The following is a 22,551-nucleotide window of genomic DNA, read 5'->3' on the forward strand; positions in this document are numbered from 1 at the left end:
TATATATATATATATATATTTAATCTTTTAAAAGGTTTATCTCCATTTTCTATTTTATACTAATATCTTATAAGTCATTATTTTCATACTTTCTTACAATATTCACCACACAATAAGATCATGAAGTTGAAATGATCTATATCTAATTATCTATTATGTCTCTGGTTATCTTACATATTCATGTATCATTTTTAATAATTTATAAAGATCAATATAATTATCCATTTATAAAGTCTATTTTGTTTTGTAAAGTCTATCAACTCTATTTATAATGACTATTTTGTTTTGTGGTCCAATTGATAAATCTGCAAAGATCAATATAATATATATAATTTTTTTTATGATTTGAAGTTTTTGAAAACAAAAAAACATAATTAAACAATTGGTTTTTGTGTGTTTAATCAAAATAAAAAATGATCCAAAAAAGAAATCATATTCAACTGGAACTTAAATATAAAAATAAAATATAATTTAAAAAATACTATTTAACTAAATTCTCTAAAGATGAAACCATTAGTATGAAATCTAGCACTATAAATTAAATTGATGAGTGAAAAAAAAAAACCAAAAAAATATAAGTTATCCTTGGGGTTTTAAAAATTATTGAGATTGAAGAATTCATATAATTTTATAAGAAAACTAATTTAGTTTGTCACTTAAAAAGTAATATTTTTTATTTTGAAATATTATGTGTAAGTGTTGAGTTTATATCAACAAACAACCAAATCATGTGAATTTTGATTCAGCCACTTGGTATTCCTTTTATTTTAGGTTATAAAAAATTAAAATATTTATTTATAATTAAAGACATGTAACTCCATTTAACTCAAATGTAACTCCTATCCAATAATTGTACATTAATTCATTCCTCCTACTAACTTATTTATCTTTGAAGAGAAAATATTTTTGGTTAAATTTTAATATTTTTTAATTATTTTGGTTGGCTAAATTTATATTCATATTTTGGTTGGCTAAATTAATATATTTCTCATGTAAAATTATTGTTAATAATATATTTCACATTTCAAATTTTAAAGCAATATATCATATATATAAAAGTAAAGTTTTGGTCTCTCCTTATTGGTTGATTTTCATTTAATGTTTTCAAATGATTTTTTTTTATTTGCTTTCTAATTGCTTTAAACAATATTTAAGACCCAATAAACACAATACATTTAACACATTAAAATAAAATTATAACTGAAAATAAAATAAATTATGCATTAATCATATTCTACCACTCAATTTTATTCAAACACAATAAATTACTATTATAACTCCATAATTCTAAATGTAACTTCCATCATTTTTTATCATATAAATAAGCATTATCTCAATCTCTCATATTGACATTCCTTTACTATCTCATTTTCACATTCTCTCATTCTCTTCTACAATACCTCAAATCATTTTTCGTTTTTTATTTTATTTTTGATTTCTTATTTTTGTTGTACGGGTTGTAGAAAACAAATGAAATATCATTGTAATTTTTAATGCTAAATTTTAATTTTAGAGACTACATGATATATATTTTACATTGTTCTTATTTTAAAAGATCCATCTCCATTATCTAATTTGGATTATTATCTTATAAGTAATCATTCTCTCCTCCTCCCCCACCAATATCAAATGTTGTTATATCTCATATGTGTTGTAAGAGTTTGATTCTATATTTTAATTTAGAAAGTATTATATATATATATATATATATATATATATTACATTGTTCTATTTTTTAAAGATTAATCTCTATTATCTAATTTGGATTACCATCTTATAGTAATCATTCTCTCCTCCTTTCCCACCAATATCAAATGTTGTTATATCTCATATGTGTTGTAACTTGTAAGAGTTTGATTCTATATTTTAATTTAGAAAGTATTATATATATTTAACATTGTTTTCAATTTTTATTTTATTTATATAAAAAAAAATATTTCTTTTATATTTCTTGCCTTTCTAATCTATTCATATTTATTTTTTAAATTTGCATAGTTAAATTTAAATTCACATATGTTGGTTTTAACAAAAAAAATCAACTTTATTTGAGAATCAGATGTTCCTATTCATTTTTAAACGATGAGTAACATAATATATATAAGTATTTTGTCTTGCTGTCACAAGTTCCATTTCCATTGCTTAATTCCATGGTTAAACTATAATACATGTTGTCATGTTTGTAGGAACAACAACATACTTATTTAATATATTTAAAAGAGCAGATGATTAATCGAAATAAACATTTCTCCAAATTTTATAATTCAATCAGTGTGAGTGTACTTATTACTTTGAAAAACCTTTACATTGAAGTTCATAAAATCATATAAGAAAACTAAAATATTATGTCACTTCAAATTTGGAAGGAAACACTTGGTATTCCTTTTTAAAAAGGTCAAGACACATATAAAAATTTATTAATATTTAACTCACTTTAAAGGCATAAAAGATCATTTAACTCAAAATAACTTCTATCCAATAATTCTATACATTCCTCCCACAAATAAAATATATATATATATGTTCAAGACTATATTTAAATATTACAGAATTTTTTAGTTAGCTAAACTTATAGTCACATATATACATAAGAATTCATATTACTTATTAACACCATAATTCGACCCATTATTTGCTTAACTCAAAATTGGTTTCAAAGCCAACTAAAGAAAAACAGAAACGATCTTATTGATATTAGACCAAAACATGGGCATACAAACATAATCACTTACACGGAAGATAATTATTTTTTAAAAAATACTTATTATTACAACATCAACATATGAAGGGTTTACATAAGCAGTTAATTAGAAAATCTAAAATACAATAAATATATTGGGAACAATATCAGTCAATGATAAGATTGGATTCTCAAAAGCAAGAAACAACATCCTCATAATTCATAAAAAATAAACGTCACAATTGTACACATCTAAACGAAATGGTATAAACATATAATGTATAAATACAAGCGACTGCGAAGTCCGTATATGCCAAATTAAAACGAAATAATACAAAAGAGAAAACGAAAAAGACCAAAAAAAAAACAAGAAAGTGCCAACTACACCACAACTCACGCGTTGCGTGGGGAAGCACCTAGTTATACATAACGTGAAGTCTAAAATCTGATAAAAATGAGTGAAAGTTAGTTAATTGTCTTAGGCTAGCTAGCAGCCTCTTTGGTCTGCGGACGACAAGTCGACAATGTTATTGGATACCACTTTTTCACCATGTCGAATGTTTAAGAGGTTAAGCCGTTAAGGGCCGTGTGATGATCGAAATATCCTAATATATATAACGTCAGCAAATGATTCTGAAAATTTGTCTTCCACAAACATCTCCACAACGTCACTTGCATCAGAAAGTTAACATTTATACATGTAAAAAATTGGTAAAATATACTTCCATCTTTTAATACAAATCTTGAAGGTGGTAAGTACTAAATAGTAGCCCTGTTCGAACCTGGCCGAGTTTAAAAACCAAGCCTGAACTGAACTAGACTTGTGTAAAAGAATACGTGGATCCTGCGGGTTCTACGCCAGCCTAGACCAGGATGGCCCTGGCAACACAAACAAATAGACATGTGTGCATGAGTCAAGTTTTGATGGGCTTAAAAAGTACATGCTTGTTGTCAATTTTAGATTGGCCTAACCAGCAAACATACAGTAACTTGGAATCAACAATTGAATATTCTCTTCTAGTTCAAGCGATCCTTCCTTGTTCCTTATGTGAAAATTTATTATTTACAAATTGCAACTTAACCAACAAAAAAATACATTTCAAACAAACAATTAAAGTTTCCAAAATAAGGAACTACTCTAAATTTAGACAACTCCGGCCGTTACTAGTTCTGTTGTCATCCCATAACCTTACGACATTTCCGTTAATCACCGTTAGATCCAAGTAACGATACCAACCGTCATCACCATTTCTCATCCTCACCACTCCTTCCCATTTCCCCCACCATTCTCCGCCACAATCACCCAAACCTCCTCCGTAGTTACCGGTAACGGCCGTTAAATCTCCGTCGATACACCTCCCCTCGTCACTGTCAACGTCCACTTCGTAGTACATCTTCAGCTTCTTCCCCTTCGTCACTCCGTCATCGCACGTTAACATCTCCGTTTTCGCAACCGTTTCTTTCACTCGAGCAACCGTTTCTTTAACCGTAGCGGTTATTGATTGCGGCGTGTTCGTAACCGTTTCTTTCACTCGAGCCACCGTTTCTTTAACCGGACCGGTTCTTGATTCCTCTAACAAGACACATGCATGGCCGTCTCCGTCTCCGTTGGTGGTGACTCTGATCCTCCAGAAGCTTACGGCGGCAGTAACTACAGCGATCCATGTCCAGACGTTGTTGACGGCAGCGAAAGCACCGACGCTAGCGTATTGAAACGCCAAGGCCTCTAATGGAGATTCCAAGGTCGCCATCTTAATTATTGTTATACTTTTTTTTGCCAATTTGGAATCCGATAAGCAAAATATGAGAATGGTTCCAAGCGGTTATATAAAGGAGAGGGGATGAGAGAGATGAGAGATGGGCCGTTGGATGAAGAGCAAGTTGAGTTAGGAAAGGTAAGCCGTTGGATATGATGTTAATGTGCAAGTGGAAGTATGAATATTTTGGGTAGATGCTGAGAATCGAGAGTGGAAGATGCCTTTTGTGTTGAAGGAAGATGCGAATAGCCCAATGAGTTATTCCCACACCCCTCGAAAATTTAATAATACTAGAAAACAAAGAATTGTATAACAAACCTAAACAACACTTTCAATACGACTCTCCTTTTTGTTGTTGTTGTGTGCTTATGATTGTGTGCATGACCGATGCAACATTTACTAGGTGGAGGATGTTCCGTGTTCGTCCATCACTAAAATTAATAAAAGAAAATTCATTATAGATTTCTATCTTGAATATTGGTATTTCAGAGAGTGAAATAATTGGTTCACAATAGCTTAGAGCACCTCCATCAGAACGATGGGCATGCTCTTATTGGGTAAAAGTTGGCATTTTGGTTTTGTTTTTTTTTTTATATAAATAATTAATTAGCAATACAATGAGTCAATGTCCAAATTACGTCCTCTTCACTTTAGACACTAACTATCATCTTTATATAACCATCACACTTTTTAAAATTTAATTTATATATCATCATTATCTATATATTTCTTCCGCGCACATGTTAGGATTTAAGTCTTTAACCAATAAATACAAATTCTTCGACCATGTCATAAAATGTGATAACAGATAATTAGATGTAGTCCCATGGAGTTGTATAACAATGTTACCATGTAAAACCAAAAATCAATGTTTATAAATTCAAAACATACTTTTCAAGTTTCAACACTAAATTAAACCTAGTTATGTATTTATTAGTAAACGAAAGAACAAAAAAATCTAACAAATACTAGCTAACTTACAGAGACCAATAATCCTTTAAGCCCGTTAGACTAATTCCAAATCTAAACGTAACACAGTAAACCAACAGGCTAATCCTTACGGTCTTGATAGTTTTTTACAGCCCATTTCAATAAATGTCTAATTGTAAGAAATAAATTACTAGACTTCTAAAAAATCAAAACATTTCACATCCCCAATATAATGAAACGGAAGTACACAACTTTTTTTTTGTAGACTATATAATTTTTATAAGTTGGTTACAAAATATGTTATAAATTAAATATAGGTTGGCTACAAAAAACATTATAGATTAATTGGTCAATCCATATGCTATATGAATACACTTAAGAATATTCTAAAGAATCTTCTTAAAGAAAATATTCCAATAATTTATACCATTACCTGAATAAAATTTTTAGTATTTCATGTATTGTTATAAAATATATACTGTTTGGCATAAAAATATATTATTAGGCGTAAAAAGGAATAAAATCTTAGCAATTTATCACATTTAATCGTGATTTTCGAGATCTTATTGTGCAACTGAAAATAAAATCTTACCCTAAGCACGATTCATTTTAAAAAACTTTCACCAAACATGTTCAAAAATTAAAATAAAAACAAACAATAAACATAACCATTTCTCATAAATAAAATTACAAAATTAACAATATAAAACTTACAAAATAGGTATTTTTTCAAGTAATTATATTAGTATATGATTTTATTGCATAGTGTTTTATCCAAAAAAACTTTTAAAAATAATCATATAAATTTTATTTTATTCTAAAATTATAATATAAATAAAAGGAATTTCAATCCGTGTTTTGTAGTGTGAGAAGATTTTGTCAAATCCATCCATAATCCACAAGGAAATACACCCACGTTGATATATATATATATACAACTCATCTTTAGATCTTATAGTACTAAATATATCCTATAAAAATATATATATGAAGAAGGAACGTGAGAAAATAAAACAAAAGAACCTGAAAAGGCGAAAGTGAAGGGATAGCCAACCAAAAAAAGAAAAAAATCTTCAAACAAAAAAAATCCTGCGAGAGAGAATCAATGAAAACTATAAAAATCCAAATAAAGGCAATCCTTGATTTCTCCCAAAATCCGCTTCTCTCTAATTTGTTTTTAATTTCACCCCACCAAATATTTAGATTATATATTAACTTTATTTTGTTTGTTTTTCAGTTTTAATATTTTTTTTTTGTTTAGTTTCAGAAGTACTTGAAAACATCTCTTCATCGTATCATCATCGTTTTCGAGCTCTCCGATAACAGAAAAAACCTATAAAAAAAAAAAGATCCAAAGCGTAAAAAAAAACAAAACGAAACCTTTGGGAGCTCCTCTTTTTGTTTGTTTGGTTGTTGCATGGTGTGTTTCTTCGTCGTGTCTTCTTCATAGCTAAAGAAAGCTTCGATTCGTTTTCCTCTTCAGGTAATAATTCTTATATATATATTCTGATAATGTTTATACTTACGTAATTCACACGATTGCGTGTTTATAACTTTTAGGTTTTTTTGTTTCCATCTGAATTGTTTTTAATTTTCTGTATAACGGATCCGGCCGGATCTAAATCTCGATTCAGTTTTTTTTTTTTAATTAACTTTGTTCTTGAGATTTTTTTTAATAAAAACCCTTAAGGTTTGATGTTCTTGAGATTGATCTGATTTAAAGGGTTACAATAGATTCCATGTTCATAAAAATTGGACTCTAAAAACATATTTGGGATTTGCAATGAATCTGCGAAAGAACATTCCTTGATAAAGACGTCTTTGGGATCTGCTTCTCTTGTAGATGTGGGTGGGTCCTCTGTTATGGCTGCTAATATTTATTTATTTAATCAGGAGCTATATACTTATCTAAGATACTTATATACAAATGTTTCAAATTGACCTAGGGGTCATAGAGTTGTGTAATGTGTTTATTTCTTTGTTTTGATGCAACTTAGTTTGTGGTATTGTAAATGCAGCTACAAGGGAAGAAGAAGAAGAAGATCATATGTGACATTTGATCTCTCATTAACGAAAAGTGTGTGCGGGATTATTAATTAGGCAGATGGATGAAAACAACGCGGCAAAGTTAACCGGAATCAGGCAGATTGTGAGGCTTAAGGAGATATTGCAGAAATGGCAAACCGTAACGATAGGCCCCAAGTCAGATGTTCCTCCATTGGCAGCTGGAAAGCAAGCGGCCGAGATGATTGTACCGGCCATCAACAAGAGGCTATTAGAAGTAAAGAACGCTGACTCGGATGAAGAAAACTGTCAAAGCCCTGAGCCGCCTCATGATGTTCCTAAAGGGTATCTTGCGGTTTATGTTGGACCTGAGCTAAGGAGGTTTATCATACCGACAAGCTGTCTCAGCCACTCCCTCTTCAAGGTGTTGCTTGAGAAAGCAGAGGAAGAGTTTGGTTTTGATCAGAGCGGCGCCCTCACCATCCCTTGCGAGGTCGAGACTTTCAAGTACTTACTTAAATGCATGGAGAACAATCCTAACGATCATCATCCTGATGATGATGACAACTCCGGTAAGCCCAAAGACCTCTCTCTTATCTAGAGCATCATCATACCATGAACTCAACAAAATCCTGTTGGCCAAGCCAGGCTTAATGAGGTAGGACTGGGTTTAAACCATGATGAATCAAGGCTAAAAACATGCTGGGCTCTATATGGGCCTGTCGAGCCTGTTAGGGATATAGTAGCAACCATATACGCTTATCATCTTTTCAGCTCCATTAACAATCAGAAGAGACTTTACAAATTGTTTGATGAGAAATCAAAAGCAATAGATTGGTCACTATATTGTTATGCTGATTCTTGAGAAACAAGAGCGACACTGATGGTTTTGTCTTATCTTTTGCAGATGAGGAGGCAGTAGCAGCAAAGGAAGAGTAAATACAAGTCAAGCGATAAAAAAATACACTCTTATAACTTTTTCTTTTGTTACCATGATTCTTGTTATCTGTTAATTAATCGTATATTGATGGAAACTATTAGGGATGATAAGTTTGGGGTGTAATTGTAAAATCAGGTTATTTTTTTGTGTTTTCCTGGTTTTTTTCTTTCTTCTTCATTTTTTGTCAATGACGATATAAGTTTACTAGACATATTATGTTAGATGTGAAAGGATTTGGTGGTCAAAGTGTGATACGAAATTAAACAAAAATATAACCTCATGAAAGAATACATGTGCACATTTCTTGTCTTCTCGTCTATTGTTATTATCGAAAACCACTGTTATGTGTGTCAATCAAGTAGACTAGTGAATAATATGCAACAAACTTATATACTTTATATGGCATGGGGTATATATCAATATATGGCTTGTGGTTGATTTTTCAAGAACTGGTCGGATTACACTTTTTGTTTGAGATTTTGAGGGTTACATACATGGAGTGTAGTTGATTTGTCAAGAATTTGTATATTTGTACCTTTTTTTATATATCTGAGGTATAATTGTGAGTACACGTAATTTAATATGTTGTTTAGTCCACTGTTATGGTAAGCTCCAATTGTGTTCCCATGCCGCCATGCGATAATGTTCTTTGTGTGCGTGTGGGCATGTGGGGACAAATTAAAAGTACATGTATATGTTACTCTGGAATAAATATTTACCATACGTTTGGGAATTGTAGAACGTCACAAAACAGATTAGCGGAATGGAAAACATTTGGATTGGTTTTACTTTACATTTGAATTTTAAGAACTAATTCTATTAAAAAAATGCAAAACCTTAATACAACATGTCAGCATATCTAAGATATCTTTGAGAAAACGAAAAGCTATATATAGACGACGTAGTTTTTTTTTGTGGAAAATTAATACAAAACCTTTTTACAACATGTCAGCATTCTGTGTTTCTTTTTTAAGACGATAGATAAAATTTTACATTGACGATGTGTCCGGATGCCCCTTCTCCCCTGCGTCAACCCTCATCTTTTCTTTGTGAAATATTTTAAATACGTATGGGGCCAATCAGTATAGAATAAAAATTATAAAATATAAGATGAATTGATTAGGGTTGAAATTTTGTAACCCGTGATCGATCTATTTCACGAAGTCCGTTCAACTCATTTGACCGTCTTAGCTATTATTGTATATATCCAAATATTATTGATCAACATTGACATTGCAATTTAGTTTTATCCCGTACATATAAAAATTGATCATTCTTATATTACATTGCAAGTCAATGTTTACACATTAATACATTTGTTTATCGGTTGTTGTATTGTTTAACAGAAAAAATATATATAACTTTTTTTCAACGAAAGACTGTAAAGTATACGAAGTATAGAATATACAAACATAAATCATATATTTCGGACCTAAATTAATTGTAAAGAAGTTAACAAGCGTAGAACTCGACGAGCTCGTGGACGGACTCGGGGCATGACTCGTCTGCGTCGGCGTTCTCCAGCATCCAAAGCAAATGCTCAAACAAGACAACTTCGCACGACACGGAGATGGAACCATCCTCGCTGCCGCCACAGCCACCATCCACCGCCGCTAGCTGCTGAAAGAGCGGGTGGCTCACGACGTCAGAGCTCACATGGTATGGTCGACGTGTTCGACCGACGTAGACGGTTTGAAGATATTCAGAGGGAAATGCACTCACGGCGGAGGATCGGCCGTGATTAGCTGGAGCCGACGATGGCTGGTTTGGCTTGGTGTTGAATGAGTTGAGCTTCTTCAAAACTGACTTCAGCTTCATCAGTTTGTTTCCTCCTTTCGCCATTTTCGATTCGGTTTGGAGACTTTAACGCCGGAGATGTAAGTCGGAGTGAGTTTTCCGGTAAGAGATAGATAGATAGATAGAGATAGAGATGTTGATGTCGAAGAGAGGAAGGAGAATGGTTCTTTATATAAAGTTTTTAGGGGTAGTTTCGTAGTTATAGTTTTTTTTGTCCAATAGAAATTTGTTTTAGAAAATTTGAGAACCCTCAGGTACCTTATCAACCGATTTTGAATAGCCAATAATCTATAAGTTTCCTTTATTTTTTGTTTGGGCAAATCTCTATAAGTAGTCCATAAGTTTCCAAGAGTCGGAAGCAATTATTCGTAAAGATTATGATTATGAATTAGACAAAAAAAACGAGTGTCACACACGCTAAAATATTTTTGCTTTTATATATATAAAAAAAAAAAAAAAAACCCACATCACTCCAAAAGTTTTTGTTATCCCAGTCAACCATATACATCATCATTGCTCCATGATGATTCAAAATTTATTTAACTAACGTTTTTTAACTACGTTGTGGTAAAGACCCTACGAAAGACTTCGAGTGTGTAAAACTATTATCTTGGTGGATGAAGTTTTGCGAATTTTCATCATCACTTATGGAGTTAAATTCGGATGGTAAAGTATCATGACGACAACATTATTAATTTATTTATACACCCCTAAGACAATATATTTTGATGCAATGTATATATCCTCAACGAATTTCCATTGTAGTATTAATTTTTAAAACTTTAATTGTACCTTTTTCAACGAACTTTAATTGTTTATTTAATAATCACATTTTTCTTCTAATAATTAGTTCCCATTTTTTTCTCGTTTATACACAATGCATTATCTTTGAATGAAGATCACAACAATATAAATGAAAGAAAGAATTACTCAAATGTTATCCAAAAGTTGGTTTATTTCTCATATCTAACAATCTTCTAAAATTGTTCAAATGTTTAGTGTCATAGGTGTAATTACAACTTATCCTTTGGGTTTAGTTTTTCAATTTTGATTAAAAAAATTAAAAAAATACACATCAGCAAATTAAAATACACATCATTTTCGATTTTCCATGTCACAACCCGAAAAAAAAACTTAACGGCTGAGTTATAGTATTTACGGGAAGACGAAAGGTCTCGTCGATTCATATGACGACTGAGTTATAATGCTTTGTAGCTGAGTTATCACAAGGAATAATCTCAAAGCGGAAAACGAAAGGTCTCGTCGATTAATATGACAGCTGAGTTATAATGCTTGACGCCTGAGTTATTGCACAAAATAAAACAAATGTATTACAATAATATTGCATCGGACAAGTTTTCGCATTGTGCCCAACTTGTTTACATCGAGAGCATGCGTTTAGCTCATGGCTAAACACGTCCAATCCATAGTCTTCAAGAACAAGCTCCACAAGCTTGTCGTGTATTTTGCCTCCATCTATCTGCACAGCTATACACCCTCTATCGTCGGTGTTAAATACATATCTCTGTTTCTTTACCCAATTACCGGAACAACTAGTACCGGAACTGGATCCATGAAAGAAAATGATGAACAAGGTGAAGAAGAAGTAGAAGAACAAGGTGAAGAAGAAAGTGAAGAAGAAGTAGAAGAACAAGGTGAAGAAGAAGGTAAAAACCATGTAAGAACAAGAGTCGAAGGAACGGCATTTCGTATTTCCGGAGAAGAAAGATGATGACATGGAATGCTGACATGGATGATGCGTCTAACGTGACAAGTCAGCTATCAAACAAATTATAACTCAGCCTAAATAAAACTCAGCCATCAAACAAATTATAACTCAGTCACAACATGAATAACATTACAGTAATTAAAAAGCGAAAAAATGGCAGCCAAATTCAGCCGCTTCATCAACTAAAAATATTTAACTCAGCTGTATCGTTTAATAAGTCAGCCGTAACTGAATAATATTCTAGTAATTAATCTTTTGCTACTAAGTCAGCCGTGAAATGGCCGAGTTGTACGATAAGTCAGCCTATCACGGCTGAGTTATAGTTTTTAACCATAACTCAGCCGTAACTACATCTCATAAGTCAGCCGTTTTTCATAACTCAGCCACCCGGAAAAAGTTAATTCAGCCGTGTCGTGGTTATAACTCAGCCAAAATTTTGGCAATTCAACCATCGGGTGAAAACTCAGCCGTAAGGACGGCTGAGTTAGAGCATAACTCAGCCAGATTTTAATAAGTCAGCCGTAACGCTTGGTTGAGTTATGCTCTAAGTCAGCCGTCCGCTCTTACTCAAATGTTTTTTCTATAAATCAGCCGCAACATATCTATAACTCAGCCGTCATTACCACTGTAATGTGTTACGACTGAGTTATTTAATACACGTCAGTGATTTCTAGACATTTTTGTAATTACGTTTTTTCCGGTAACATAAAACTAGGGCATGCTGGGTATTTTAAAATATCTAAAATATTCTAGTAATAAAATCTTCTTTTGTAGATTCTGGTAATATTACCTAAAATGTACAATATCTGAGTAAATCTCCATAAATGAAAACTTGAACTTTATATAACACTTAATAATTATAATAAATTAATCCAACAACTAAAGGAGGTTCATGAACTTTAAAAGCGGCTAGTTCTATTTTGTTAGGTAATTTGGCTAGTATCTAGACTATTATTTCCTTTGATTAACAAAATTATCATCTTCTTTTTTCCTTACACATAACATGTTACAAAACACCTATGTATTAAATTGGCAAATTTTTTTTTGTCATTTTGTTGTGGTTAGATTAGAGTCCGACATTATTCTTTTGTGTGCAATGTATTTATTATTTACGTTGTATTGGCCACTACTGTTACATCATGTGAGTTCCGGAAGATTTGTCTCTCTTTTTTTTACGTAAAATTGTTATCATAATCGGCCGAGACAAGAGCATCAAATGTCTTTCTAATCATGTAACGAATGTATTTATATTTAATATTGGACCTCCTCCTAGTTTGTCTACTTATAATTAATGAAAAACTTTATCAATCTTCTTAATAAACTACTAAGACATAATATCAACTAAAAGTGAGAAAATACAAGATTGGCGGAAGAGTCCAAGTAAAGATAATAGAAGAAAGTAAGATGAGAGTAACGACCAATCATAACTTTGTATGAAATAAATTTGTTAATGAAAACTTTCAAGTTCTATATTTTTGGGCGGACTCTTCACCTGCCAAAGCGTCAACCTGTAGACGAACCGTTTAGACGAATACGACTGAGCTTATTTTCTTTCCCAAAAGGCCAAAACGTTGAAAGACGATCTGGTTGTTGTGTTTCTCCTTCAAACTTCGAAGTAAGAATCAATTATAATACCTCTCTTTGAAAATGACAAAAGAATAGTTTGGATTGTGCATTTGCGTTTATAGTGTATAATTTATAAACAATGTTTGATGAAATGACTTAAATAAAATAAACTAATTTATGGTATACGGTGGTCATTGAGAATTTGGCATGTAGGTCAAAGCCAATATATTACTTAATCTTATATACTATGGATATCCAGTTTTTTTTTTTTTCTTACAAGTTTCGATGATCAGTATGAAACTTTACTATGAAATTCATGGTTGACTTACATAAATTGTATTTCATGAGTATATAGTTACAAAGCGATGTTTAACATTCTAGTAATTTTACTTTCAAAACATTTGTAAATCCCTTACAAAATGTATTACTATTCAAAAATAATGGCTAACCGCGTCAATTAAATATGACATTAGCATTCATAGTTTAGGTTCGCCATTGCAAACATATATATAATCTAAACTTTTGAAAAACCTAATACATATGGAAATTATCATAATTAAGTTGATAATAAGCTTTAGTTCTTACTATCAGAAGTGTCTTAACCAAAGGGGAATGCACACACATGTGTGTTCCCCACTTCTAAGTGGTGCATAGCCCGTGGACAATAAGACCAAACATTTGTTTTGAGGAAACATTTTAAAACAATACCGAAAGTATAATAAATACTTAATAAACCGTTTTTATTCCCTCTTAGTGTATGTTGGTAAGCGAGGACCCATTTGGATCTTTTGATGTCTTTTTATTCAAAGTATTATATCATCAAAATATATATTGTCGGAAACCCAAAAATTCTCCCTATATTATTTGTCTTCCAAATCATTATTACCTAATGAGAATAAATTTTATGAATCCTTATATGTTTTAATCACACGGCGGAGAATCGGAGATACATGTAAATGATATGGACTAATCATAAGAAATAACTCTGACACAAGGGTTATATAAATGAGAGACGCTTCGAGTTTGTGATCATCACAATCACAAGAAATAATATCCTCCATATATCTACCTACTTGGAATCTTAGATTATAAATTGATCAAGTTGTTTCCACACATATTATTATATGACATCGACATGAAAATCCTTCTTGTTACAAAGATTGTTGCACTATACATGTGAGAAAATCGACCATCGTCAACCATACCAAACAAGAAAGACATGTGCAACGAGTTGGTGTATATTGACTTTATGCGTCTCCACTTGCATGGTATTAATGACAGTACTCTTCAGTTCAATACATTGTGAATTATTGATTGTGCAGCAATTTGGATATTCACGAACAGAACATTCGTAGATGAATACAAGTTGTATGTACCTCTACGGGTGACAGTAGGCGTGAGATATCATATTATGTGTTTAGAACCTGAAAGAGTTTAGTGATTTTAAAAAAGTTTTTCTGATTCGTAGATACAAAAACTTGTCTACGTAGATACAAAATCAATTTCACAACTCACTCAACCAACTCTAACAACGTCCAAGCTAACCAACCGAGTACAACACTACTCATAAACTCTACTGAAGAATCAAGGTTATGTTTGATCTTAAAAACCCACTTACAACGCACACATTCTTCTCAGCTGATAAAGTTTTAGTCTTTAGCTCCACATCAATAGCACTATTCCATATGGAAAGATGTCATAGTCTGCTTAAATGTTAGGATAAAGATAAAACAAAGGATAAAGAACTGAAGAGCAAGGAGAGAAGCAGATGATGATGCTGCCGTTTTCTCCTCTTAGTCTAGCCATTCAATCCTGTTACAACAACCAAGTATGTAGGTCTAACTGAAAAGCCCATCAAAGATCCATTTAGGTTGTAACATAGTCAACCTAGTCCAAGCCTAAAACTAAGAAGCCCAACTCTAACAATATTGATTTGTTTCTAGATGATCTGTCATCTGACACTTTTTACTGTTTAATGGTGGTTGGTTTTGGTTGCTGGAATATGTAAATTATTGAGGAACAAATGCAAAAGACAATATCAAGATAGTAAAATCGAAATTTTACTGCAATTAGCAGGGAAATCTCCCAACAACCAGAATTCAAAGCAATGCCTTAGAGGCAGAGGAAAACAATGACAAAGGAATGAAAATAACAAAGAAGCAGAGGAACACAAAAGAGTTCCCAAATCCGAATGATAATAAGAATCAAAAGGAGATCTTGTTTTATTCTTCAAACACCGGAACCACTCTCTTCAAACTCTTTACTGGTTCCGAGTCTTTTTTTAAATTCTCTTTAATCCTCCTGAGCAAGAGGAACAGCCTGAGCCTATAAGACACAAAGAAACAGTAGAAATACCGCGTTAGAGACCAACAAAAGTACCATTCTTTTGATACTAGAAGTGTTCAAGAATGCATACCAATGGGCGGTACTTCAATGCATAGAACATTTCAAGGTAACGGCGGGCCTCAAGACGGTCAAGGTTCGAAACATGCTTCCAGAATCCATACACACCAGTCAATGTCAGGAGCCTCTGTGAGTATATCTGCCAGGTGTATCTGCAAAACCAACAAAAGATGAGTAAAGCTCAACTTGAGAATCTAAGAGAACTAGAAAAAGAACTAGGAATGGTGAGTTTGTTTTTGTTTACTTCTCCTCGATCCTCTGCAGCCCTCCTTGTGAGATCTCATCCCAGTGAGATGGATCTTCCTTACACTTGGTGAAGAAATCAGCAAGAGTATCAGCAGCCTGATCACCGTGGTACGGGTCAATGTGGAATCCTGATTTGCCGTGCACAATGATCTCAGCTGGACCACCTTTGCAAGTGGCGAACGTCGGTAGCCCACAGGTCATTGCCTCCACAACAGTCAACCCAAAGGCTTCATACAATGCAGGTTGCACAAACGCACCCTTGGTGTCACAGATGTACCTGTACAGCTCACCGTTCCTGACCCGGTTCATCTGGGAGGAGATCCATCGGAACTGACCGTTGAGCTTGTATTCCTCAATGAGATCATACATTTTCTTCATCTCAGCCTTCTCTTCGTTGTCCTTTGATTCTTTCCTCCTGTCTCCTCCCACAACCACCAAGTTAGCTAGCTCACGTAGGCGGGTGTTCTTCCCGTACCACTCAACAAGACCTGACAAGTTCTTGACACGGTCAAGCCTAGCCATGGTGAAGAGGATCGGCTTCTTCTTGTCCTTAAGCACACATCTATTTCACAAGAAAAGCAAAAAAGATTTGAGAACAACAATCAACGTTAAAGATAAAACATAACGAGTTATAAAAAGCTTACAGGTGCTCTTCGTTCTCAACATCGCTGTAGAGTAGCTCCTCGATCTCAGAGTGGAATTTAGTCAATCTACGCTTCTCCTCTGTGTAAGGGAAGTAGATACTCATATCAGCACCAGGGGAGACAATGTTGAACTTGGGATCAAACACATCAATCCCGTGAACAACTCGGTACAATCCAGGAAGAGTAAAGGCTGTGTGACTCTCATACTGTCCAACAGTCTCTTTGCTGCAAAATGAGTAAACAAGACAACTCTTATAACGAAACCACTTCTCTGAAACTAATCATTCATATATATAAGTTTACTTCAATTAATCTCTTTACCTTCCAGCAATTTCTTGGAATGTACTGGTGATGATGAAATCAGTGTGGTTCATTGCGAAAATATCCGCAGTAAACTGGCATGAGAAATGGTACTTCTCGTCAAGCGACTTCCAGTAGATATCAGAATCTGGGTACTTAGTCTTCTCCAGCGCGTGAGCAATGGTACACTATAAGAGAATCATTCACAAAGCATATTATTATCTTGACCACCTGACTTATTTCATTAGATGGTTATGAAATGTTAAAATCAAGAAACTAAACCTGAGTAACACCAAGTTTGTGTGCCAATAAAGAAGCAACAAGGTTTCCATCACTGTAGTTACCAATGATAAGGTCAGGCTTTCCATTCAATTCTTTTGACAACTCAACAGCAGCATCCTGAAATAGCAAGAGAAGTTCAGGTTTAACATATAAAAGTGGCAAATAGAACACAGTACTAGAGGAAGAAGATGAGTGTACTTCACCTCAGCGTAAGTCTCTAGATATGGCCAGACTTCAAATCTTGAGATCCATTTGCGAACAATACCCTTCTCTGTTCTGAAGGGGACACGAAGAATGTCACAGTACTCAGAATCATAAACTCTCTCTAGACGTTCACCACATGTGGTTCCAACCGCATCAGGAAGCAGTCGAGTGAGCTGCAACATAACCAAAACACACGGTTAGATTTACACATCCGCAAGAATCCAAGGTTGGAGCAAAATAACTCAAAGCTTACAATGAGAATTCGTGGAGTAATGTCGAGTCCTTGTTGCTTAATACGTTGGAGCATCTCTACCTCAAGGGCCCGAACTTGATCCAGAATGTAAACAACCTGCAATATCACAAAAAAATTAGCTACTCTTTGACAGAACAAGAAGTGTATATCTCTACAAGACTACTAGAGGAAGAGACTGGTTCTAACCTGACCACCAGTGTCAGGGTAACCAAGAACATTGTCTTGAGCAAAGTAACCATGTGGAGAGAGGATCACCACGTTAAACACCATTGGGACTCTTCCAAGAAAAGTCTCAAGAGTGCAAGGGTCAGGCGCCTCAAGAAGGTCCAAAAGAAGACGGATCATGTCAAGGACACGTTCAGCATTGTTACCCCATCCCCTCTCGAGACCAATCTCCTCAAACTTGGCCTCAAACTCTTCATAGGGTGTTTCCGGCTTAAGCTCTGCCAGGTACTCCTCTGCTTTCCTCAAGACGTGTTGCAGCGTGTTGAGGTTTTGAATCTTCTCGCTCAGCATTAAATTCTACAAAACAAAGCACAAATCATTCAAACATAGATTCTTGGTCTAATGGGAAAGAGAGATTTCAAATGGAATTAGATCAATACCTTGCCCTGGTGGCTGTGTAGACGAAGGAACTTAAGCAATGGAAGCAAGCTCTCCTTGTCATGGAAGAGCTTAGCTGAGAGATGACGGTTAAGGAACTCAACACCATCTCCAATGTATTTGCGGAGCGTCGGACGAGGGACAGACGCATTGAATGGCTCGAAATCAAGCTCAAGAGTGAAATCACCATTCTTACTGCAAATTCAAAATGACATTATTGAGAAACAGAGAAGCAGAGAAAAGAAAAAAAACAGAATTTGAAATTAGGAATGGTAAACATACACTCCATCAACGAGTTCTTCCTTGAAATGAAGAAACTCAGCAGGTTGAAGCTCCTCAACGACAAGATCATGGAGATTGACTTTTAAGTATTCCCAAACACCAGGACTTGGCCTCACAGCAAGAGCAACCCATGGTGGCAACACTATTGCTTCCTGTTTTTTTTCACCCAACCAAAAAGATCAAAACTTTTTCCAAAAAAAAAAATCAAAACTTTGCACTACCCATTTGAAGATTGGAGTTTTGAAATGTACCTGAGTGGATTTGAGAAGGTTAAAGAAAGCACCACCTTCAAGTTTTTTCTGGGTTTGTTCAGGCAAAGCCTCGAATTCAGCAATGATCTGGTTTTGTTGCAATATACCTTTACCTTTGGCTTCAACCCTAAAATAAAATAAAACATGTGAAGTGCATCAAACTTTTTTTTTTTTTTAATCTTTAACCATAAACTGAAAAGCCCATTGAAAAGGTGATTAATGAATGAAACAAACCTGGAAAGCAAGGCAAGGACTTCGTTCCTCTCAGAAACAAGCGTTTCGTTCAAACGCTCACGTTGGCTGTGGACGCGCGTTATCATACGTTCAGCGTTTGCCATTGATCCAAAAAGAGAGACGCAGAAACAGTGAAAAGTGTTTTTTTGTAAACTGCGGAGAGAGAGAAATAAAAATCAGAGATTGTAATGATTTGATGAAAATAAAATGAAGTGTTTTGTGTTTTCCACATTCACATCATATATATAAACAAAAGAGAACTATGAATTAGATATTATAGTATAACGATGGTCAAGATATTATAACTAAATGTCAAGAAACTGATTTCAAAGCATGACTCTTTTAGCCTTACAGAGTCCAATGTTATTACGAAAACAAGGCCTAGAAGGTTATTATATTCAACTACTTGACCCTCTCTACACGTACACATGGCGAAACCAGAATTCGTTTCATGGTTTCTGGTTCCTAAGTTCGATAGATGATCATTAAACAAATATTTTGAGCCGACATCGAATTTGACGTCTTAGAAAATTGAAAATGATGTTTTAAGAACAAATCTTATCCATCAAAAAAATTCATAAGTTTCGTTAAACATTTCTATCCTCCACCATCCATTGTTAGAAGCTATGGTGTTTGTGATTACGAATCTTTTACAAAACATCTTTGTCAAAAAATTAAATCCAAGCGTGACTCATAAGAAAAAAAGTGGATGTAGACATATATAATATAAAGACAAATATAAGAATCCTGGTACACGTCATACAAATACATGAAAAGAAAACTATTATAATTGTTGGGGAATACATAAAAAAAAAAAATTAGTTTCTTGAACAGTCAGATGTCTCTATAGTGGATTCCATATTTGGAGTTTTTTCTTTTGCAAGAAAATGATTCATAATGCAAAAGAATTTTCCGAAAATGTTAATTAATTTTCTTTTTTTAAATGTTGGACGATGATATTCTCTTTTTATTTTGCAACACAGCTGGAAAATTCTCTATGAGAAAATTCCTCTAAAAAAAAAATAAAAAAAAATAGCGAGAAAATAGAATATAAAGCACGACTTATTCTTTATAATATAAAAGAGTTTTGGTGTTTTTTTCCTAACCAGAGACTTTTCAGGCAAGAATTTTCTAAAATATGCTGTTTGATTCATTTTCTCTTTTCAGAACAATAAACCAAGACAAAGCAAATCTAGCTATCATTAGAGCTAAAACATGATTAAAGTAAATGCAATAGACAAACTTCTAAAACAAAAACAAAAAACAAATTAAAGAGAACAGAAGTAGTAAAGAACCTGGAGTAGTAGCTAGAGAGAGAAGTGGTTTGAGTAAGCTATGAAGGTTTACGTTCGATATGTTTCAGATTTATAGGGAGAGGATTCTTAAAGCTTAAATGCAAATTTTGGTAAGTTGATAAAATAATAAGACGAATCATTACTTCCTCTGTTTCCTTTTACGTTTCATTTCTTGGGCTCCAAACTCAGAAAAAAAAAACTACTAGAAGATTAAATGGATTTTAAAAGTCCAAGGTAAAGGACATTTTAGGAAATGAAGAAAGTTCTGGAATGGTGTAATTTCCCTTAAAAATGTATAATCACTAATACTTTTCTCCTTGAATAGAAAAGATATCGGATTATATTACTGATCTTTGGATTAACATTTACATAAATGAGATCTTATCTATCTTTATAATACTTGACAAACAAGAAAAAAAGTTATTACTACCATTTATAAAACCACAATAAGAATTTTTAGTGTGCCAAACAATCCAAACATTTCAATTTTTAGTTTAACTTAATAAATTATACGTTTGACTCTTTGGGAAATTTGTTTGACTTAATAAATGAAAGCATTGTAATCATTTTTTTTTTGTTGAAAACTTTCCACTAAAGATGATAAAGTGAATTACTAAAAGTATTAGCTTATATTACATTTTGAATAAATGCAAAAAAAGTTTTATATTAGTTAGTTTTCATATTTTTATGCAATCAAAAAGTCTTTATAAGTTTTTTTTTCTATTTTAAAATCGACTTAAATTAAATTAATTTTCTCAACCCAAAAATACTAAATTTTTTATTGTTATCTATAAATGGTATGTGTTGTCTTTTTTACTACTGTTCTTTATTATAAGAGACTTCTAAAAGTTTGACAAATAAGCAGTAAACATATCCCATGTTTCCTTTTCGAAATTTTTTCTACCTACAGATATTTTACCAAGGAAAATAATGAATTTTAGTTATGTTAATTTTATTTTTCATCTTTAATCCAATTAACTTACCCTAATTTTTTGTTCTTTTTCATATCATAGAAATTAATATAACTTTATCATAAGAAAATATATATATATATATATATCTATCTATCTATCCGCAATCTTTGATGAAATGATGAAAATGTATTTTAGAAAATGGATGGTTGAGCTAAATCGTCATACAAGGAAAACGATAACAACTCATCATCTAAACGGATGCATAGTAATAAAATTGATGTGTGCATAGTACAATATCACGAAGATGGACGGGACATGGATCACTCTACGATACAAATACAACTTGACTATAAGGTAGCATTGCCGAAAGCTAGCATCATCGTACATTTTGCCTAATTAAGTATATTTTTCTAGGTCTTACAGCACAAGTTGGACTGATAGATCCGCAAAGAGTTGGTCCGTCTCTAACAGTTTTAGGTGCGACTGAAAAAATTACGGTAAGCCAAAAATAAAGGTAAAAATGTAAAAAATTATGGTTGATTAATGTTAGTAACCCATATGTCTGATGAATGAAATTTAACTTATTCACGTGATTTACACAATTTTTGCTAGTATTTTTATAAGTTATCAAATTTTATTGTCATCATATGTTCAATGAAATGATTTATGTATAACTACCAACAATTAATAGTCACTTACCTATTGAATTAGTACTTTTTCTTTAATTATATATATATATATATATATATTATGATTGTTTTGTAATACGATCTAGTCAAATCTCAAATGTAGTCTTTTTGGCGATCAATCATCACTTTGCTTACTTTTAACAATGTTTTTTCACTAGCACCATTATTGTGTTCCGGTTTTAATTGATGGTTTAGATAATGTAGTTTCGTGAGTTATGCAATAAAAAATTCAGTCGCCTTTTTGTGGAAAAAATAATATTCCGTTAATAGTTTGTCATCCAAATTTAATCGGATGTTCCAGAAGCGACATATATATTTTGTCATCCATTTGCTAAGTTTTTTATTCCAAGTTGTTGGTTGTTCTTCATTTGCTAAGTTATTATTATACCCTTTGACTACATAGAAATTATTCGTTGTGAATGATGGAAGAAAGCAAATAAAAATTGTAAATGGCCATCAATACATATCCCCATTTATCGACAACCACGTGTCGGAGTACAAGAAGGGTTTCACGTGGAACGACGGTATTAGTGAATCTACGAGCTACACCA

At 32.9% G+C, this 22,551-nt stretch overlaps 4 protein-coding genes across 4 annotated transcripts; 1 reads left to right on the top strand and 3 right to left on the bottom strand.

Annotated features, from left to right (window-relative positions):
- Window positions 3,664–4,662, bottom strand: LOC104706426. Its single transcript, XM_010422623.2, has one exon. It carries the CDS (start codon window positions 4,426–4,428, stop codon window positions 3,811–3,813), a length of 618 nt encoding a protein of 205 aa, XP_010420925.1. The 5' UTR covers window positions 4,429–4,662; the 3' UTR covers window positions 3,664–3,810.
- LOC104706427 (auxin-responsive protein SAUR36-like) lies at window positions 6,378–8,474 on the top strand. Its single transcript, XM_010422624.2, has 3 exons — window positions 6,378–6,847; window positions 7,383–7,940; window positions 8,276–8,474. Exons 2-3 carry the CDS (start codon window positions 7,469–7,471, stop codon window positions 8,305–8,307), a joined length of 504 nt encoding a protein of 167 aa, XP_010420926.1. The 5' UTR covers window positions 6,378–6,847; window positions 7,383–7,468; the 3' UTR covers window positions 8,308–8,474.
- Window positions 9,567–10,395, bottom strand: LOC104706428. The gene has a single exon (XM_010422625.2). The coding sequence runs from the start codon at window positions 10,148–10,150 to the stop codon at window positions 9,761–9,763; it is 390 nt and encodes a 129-aa protein (XP_010420927.1). The 5' UTR covers window positions 10,151–10,395; the 3' UTR covers window positions 9,567–9,760.
- On the bottom strand, window positions 15,439–19,255 carry LOC104706429 (sucrose synthase 1-like). The gene is made up of 13 exons (XM_010422626.1): window positions 19,103–19,255; window positions 18,869–18,995; window positions 18,618–18,769; window positions 18,338–18,530; window positions 17,919–18,254; window positions 17,733–17,828; window positions 17,479–17,652; window positions 17,276–17,392; window positions 17,015–17,181; window positions 16,694–16,918; window positions 16,048–16,611; window positions 15,817–15,955; window positions 15,439–15,725 (listed from the first exon to the last, which is right to left on the bottom strand). Exons 1-13 carry the CDS (start codon window positions 19,204–19,206, stop codon window positions 15,693–15,695), a joined length of 2,427 nt encoding a protein of 808 aa, XP_010420928.1. The 5' UTR covers window positions 19,207–19,255; the 3' UTR covers window positions 15,439–15,692.

The sequence above is a fragment of the Camelina sativa genome, chromosome 8 (assembly GCF_000633955.1).
Source record: "Camelina sativa cultivar DH55 chromosome 8, Cs, whole genome shotgun sequence".
Classification (NCBI taxonomy): Eukaryota; Viridiplantae; Streptophyta; class Magnoliopsida; order Brassicales; family Brassicaceae; genus Camelina; species Camelina sativa.

Bases quoted from the DNA above. Each gene is read 5' to 3' on its own strand.
- LOC104706426 (XM_010422623.2), bottom strand. From the start codon at position 4,428: ATGGCGACCTTGGAATCTCCATTAGAGGCCTTGGCGTTTCAATACGCT.
- LOC104706427 (XM_010422624.2), top strand. From the start codon at position 7,469: ATGGATGAAAACAACGCGGCAAAGTTAACCGGAATCAGGCAGATTGTG. The intron at 7,941-8,275 runs GTAAGCCCAAAG...TATCTTTTGCAG, and splicing joins TGATGATGATGACAACTCCG to ATGAGGAGGCAGTAGCAGCA.
- LOC104706428 (XM_010422625.2), bottom strand. From the start codon at position 10,150: ATGGCGAAAGGAGGAAACAAACTGATGAAGCTGAAGTCAGTTTTGAAG.
- LOC104706429 (XM_010422626.1), bottom strand. From the start codon at position 19,206: ATGGCAAACGCTGAACGTATGATAACGCGCGTCCACAGCCAACGTGAG. The intron at 18,996-19,102 runs GTTTGTTTCATT...ATTTTATTTTAG, and splicing joins GTCCTTGCCTTGCTTTCCAG to GGTTGAAGCCAAAGGTAAAG. The intron at 18,770-18,868 runs GTACATTTCAAA...GAAAAAAAACAG, and splicing joins ACCTTCTCAAATCCACTCAG to GAAGCAATAGTGTTGCCACC.